General features: G+C 49.6%; 1 protein-coding gene across 1 annotated transcript in view; it reads right to left on the reverse strand.

Moving 5' to 3' along the window:
* LOC125488011 (transmembrane protein 109-like) overlaps positions 1-3,891 on the reverse strand; it is a 16,011-nt gene that overhangs the window by 2,060 nt on the left and 10,060 nt on the right. The window contains exon 2 of the mRNA XM_048620752.1: positions 3,610-3,712. Coding sequence (XP_048476709.1) covers positions 3,610-3,712 — 103 coding nt within the window. The remainder of the gene's footprint in view (positions 1-3,609; positions 3,713-3,891) is intronic.

Below are 3,891 nucleotides of genomic sequence, written 5' to 3' on the forward strand. Positions count from 1 at the left end.
TTAACCCCCTCCAGCCCCTGCACCCCCTCCAGCCCCTACACACCTCCTTCTCTCCGTAAGCGCCTCCAGCCCCTTCACCCGACCTTCCATCACTCCCTCATTGGTCTTACTCACCGGAAATCCCTCTGTAATATGACCCCTCCTCCTTGAAGATATGACAGTTTGGAGTGTATTAGCTAAAAGGAAAGGTTGGACAAACTGGGATTGTGTCGCTTCAGCATCGAAGGATGAAGGGTGACCTGATAGAAGTGTATAAGGTTGTGAGAAGCATGGAGAGTGTGAATTGTTGGACTCTCTTTCCCAGTGCGGAAATGTCAAATAGTAGGGGACACACGTTCAAAGTGAGGGGGTCACCTTTTACACAGAAAATAGGAGTAGGAGTAGGCCATTCAGCCCCTTGAGCCTGCACTATCATTCAATGTGATCATGTAATTTCAGTATCCCACTGCCGCTTTATCCCCATACTCCTTGAAGAAAGTCCTTTAAAATCACGCTCCCTGTGCAAAGTTTTAGACACTCAATCTCATATCACCTTCTGCAGCACAGGAGTGAAGTTTGTGTTTAATTTAGTCACCTGTGAGGTGTCTTGGAACTTCTTATTAATGACTTTCAGGAAGATGGAGGTTTTTTTTTGGAAGCGGGGGGGTGCACCGCCTTGCTGATTGACTGGAGGATGACTCAAGGAACGCAGAGTCCAACTCTGAGGAGAGTCGAGTGGTGACATCCACGAGAGGAGCTCAATGCCTGATTGTGGCCCTGTCCCACGGTGGAACGATGCTGCCACATTGTGGTGCGAAGCAGTATCGCAGGGGCTGGCAGCATCGATGCGGGCAGAGGGCTGGCGGGAGACTCCGGAGGCCGGTGCGAGCTCGGCACACTCCCCATTCCGGTGAGAAGCCATTCGGCCCCTCGAGCCGACTCTGCTGCTCAACCGGGGAGGCAGCAACCACTGTCATTGCCGCTCCGAGCTGCCAATTTTCTGTGCCCCCACCTCAATGTAAAAATGCTTCTTAATTTTACTCCCGAAAGGGTCGGGCTCTTTTTATTCAATGTCCCCTTCCCCACGGACTCGTCAGGCAGCAGAACTAGCTCCCCCCAGGCCCCCTGTCCCTACCCTGTTGATTCCCATTTCAATCCCAGAATTCAAATCAACCCCTAATATTCCAAACTCCAGGGAGTAAAATACAAAGTTTGGGTAACTTCCCCTCGTGAAGATGCTCTCAGATACGCGGTGTAATTCTCGTCAACGTACATGGTGCTGCGTCTGAGGCCAATCTGCCCTTCGTCAGGCCTACTGCCCAGAATGGCTCCAAGTAACTCCAGGCCTGGTCTGACCGCACAAAGCAACCCACCCCACATTTTGTAATATCTCCCTCCCTGCCAAAGTCTCCTCAGATGTCTCCATTTCAAAATTACTCTATCCTACCATTTTGCGGGGCCTTGTTAAAACTAAGAAGACGACCTCTTTGGGGAGGAGATTTCAGGGAAGGAGTTTGAGAGTGCAGTCATGCAGCGCCTGGCACTTACATCACAGGGACAGGCCCTTCAGCCCCTCGGATCTGTGCTCATTGGAGCACACCGACCACCGCTGATTTGGGATTCTCCACACCCCACCAGAAATGGCAACACTGATCAAACAGCCTCCGACAAAACTCACTTTCAAAACCACATCCCGGTCACAACCCAAACCATACTTGTGTTTCATTTCTTCCTTTCACTCCGTCCCTGCCTCTCTCTCTTCAATCTCCTCTCTCGTTCACCACTCTCTGCTCCTCATGGCAGACTGTTATCTCATTGGCTGGCTAATGCATGGCAGAGGGTCGGTTGTAAAGGGGTCTTTTTCAGTTTGGCTGGATGTTACAAGTGGTGAGCTGGGACCTCACTGCTGAATTGAATTGAATTAGGTTTATTGTCACGTACTCAAACGAGTACAGTGGAAAGTTTATAAGTCGCTGCACTACAGCACCATCTTAGGTACTGTTTACAATTTATATGACTTAGATGAATCACTGGAAGATATGGCTTCAAAATTTGCCGATGACAGTTTGTAAAATGAGTTGTGAAGAGGATGTAAGGAGGCTACAAAGGATTAGATAGGTTCAGGGACTGGACAAACATCTGGCAAGGAGAGTAGACTGGGAAAATGTGAAATTGTGCATTTTGGCAGGAAGATTTTAAAAAAAAAAGCACGTTGTCTAAGTGGTGAGAGGATTGCATAGTTCTGAGATGCAGAGGGATCTGGATGTGCTAGTACACCATGCAGGAACAGCTAGTGATTCGGAGACACAGCGGAATGTTATTATGTACCATTCTGAGCAGGGGAAGTCAGTCGATCCGAAACATCAGCTCTGATTCCTCTCCACAGATGCTGCCAGACCAGCTCAGCTTTTACAGCGATCTCTGTTTTTGATTCTGAAGAATCTGGACAGGGTTGGTGTGGATAGGATGGTTGCTTTTATGGGAGGAAATAGATCGTGAGGTTGTGGGGTCGGGGGGGGGGGGGGAACCTGTTTAAACACCAGGGGAAACCATCTAAAACAGATGAGGTGAAATTGTATCTCACCGGGGTCAAGCGTCTTTGCAACTCTGATCCTGAAAAGGTGATTCAAACACCTTAATCCAGACTCCTTAAAGCAGAGGTGGATAAATTCTTCAGAGATAGTAGGAACTGCAGATGCTGGAGAATCCGAGACAACAAGGTGCAGGGCTGGATGAACACAGCAGGCCAAGCAGCATCATAGGAGCAGAGAGGCTGACGTTTCGGGCCTAGACCCTTAAATTCTTGCTGGAAAGTGGGATTCAAGTAGTTTGGGCTGCTTTTGACCGACATAGTGGCACTCATTCAGCTGGTTCTTTTAAACAGGATACTAACAGGGGTATTAAAAGCACCAGGAGGCCCATAGGCTCCTTCAGACTGCTCCACTAACATGGAAATTACAGTCTCTGCCCTCACCCTTCCACCCCAACAAACCTCAACTCTCTCGTCCATCAAAAAGCTGTCCCAACCCAGCCTTGGTAAAATATTATCACCAAACCTCCACTGCTCACTGAGGTAGGAATAAAGCTCCAAATGAGTCAGGGCCAGAACGAGGAGTGATCCACATGCCTCGCAGAAACAGACAGACATAATTGCAAGCCCTGCGGGTACCCACAGGCACCCCTTTTATTTCAAAGGAAGGGAGGAGAGTGAAAAGGAGAAACTGCTCAAGGAGGTGGAGGAAGGCAGCGCATGGAGTCAGTTGGGTCTACGTCCAGGGAACCCTCTGAGCATCCTGGTGGAGAACAGAGGTGTAGAGGGACTGGATCTCGGGGTTCCCCCTCACCCTGATCTTTGAGCCTCTCTCAGTTTTAATTACACTTCAGCTGCCTGGGCACTAACCTCTGGAATTCCCTTCCTAAATCACACCAGCCCTCCCTCTGTCTGGTCTTTAATGAGGCTGCGTAAAATTTACTTTCTCTCTGCACAGACATTACCCTGTCCCGTTATCATCTCCGGTGGTGTCTTTTTCACTCTGGTAGCAGTCCCACACACCTTTGCTCTGCGCGTACCCCTCCACAGCGAATGGTCTTCTGCGCTAGCCTCGGGGTGTCCCCGTGGAAACCACTTACCTTCGATCCCCAAAGCATCCAGCAAATCCGAACACAATTCAGCCACGAGGTTGACGACAGCTGTGATGCTGTTGATCGCAACTTGCCAGTAGTGCAGCAGGGTCTACGGGTTAGAAAATGCAAAAAAGGAGGGGGAGGTGGGTGGATGTCATATTGCTCAGGCACAGGGGATCCCAATACAAGGCAGAAAGCCGAAGAGACTGCAGAGTCCAGGAGAGAACAGAGTGGAGACAGGCTGCATTTGAAACGTGAAGAGGAAGAAGAATTCATTACAGACCCATC

The sequence above is a fragment of the Rhincodon typus genome, chromosome 48, assembly GCF_021869965.1.
Source record: "Rhincodon typus isolate 14 chromosome 48, sRhiTyp1.1, whole genome shotgun sequence".
Classification (NCBI taxonomy): Eukaryota; Metazoa; Chordata; class Chondrichthyes; order Orectolobiformes; family Rhincodontidae; genus Rhincodon; species Rhincodon typus.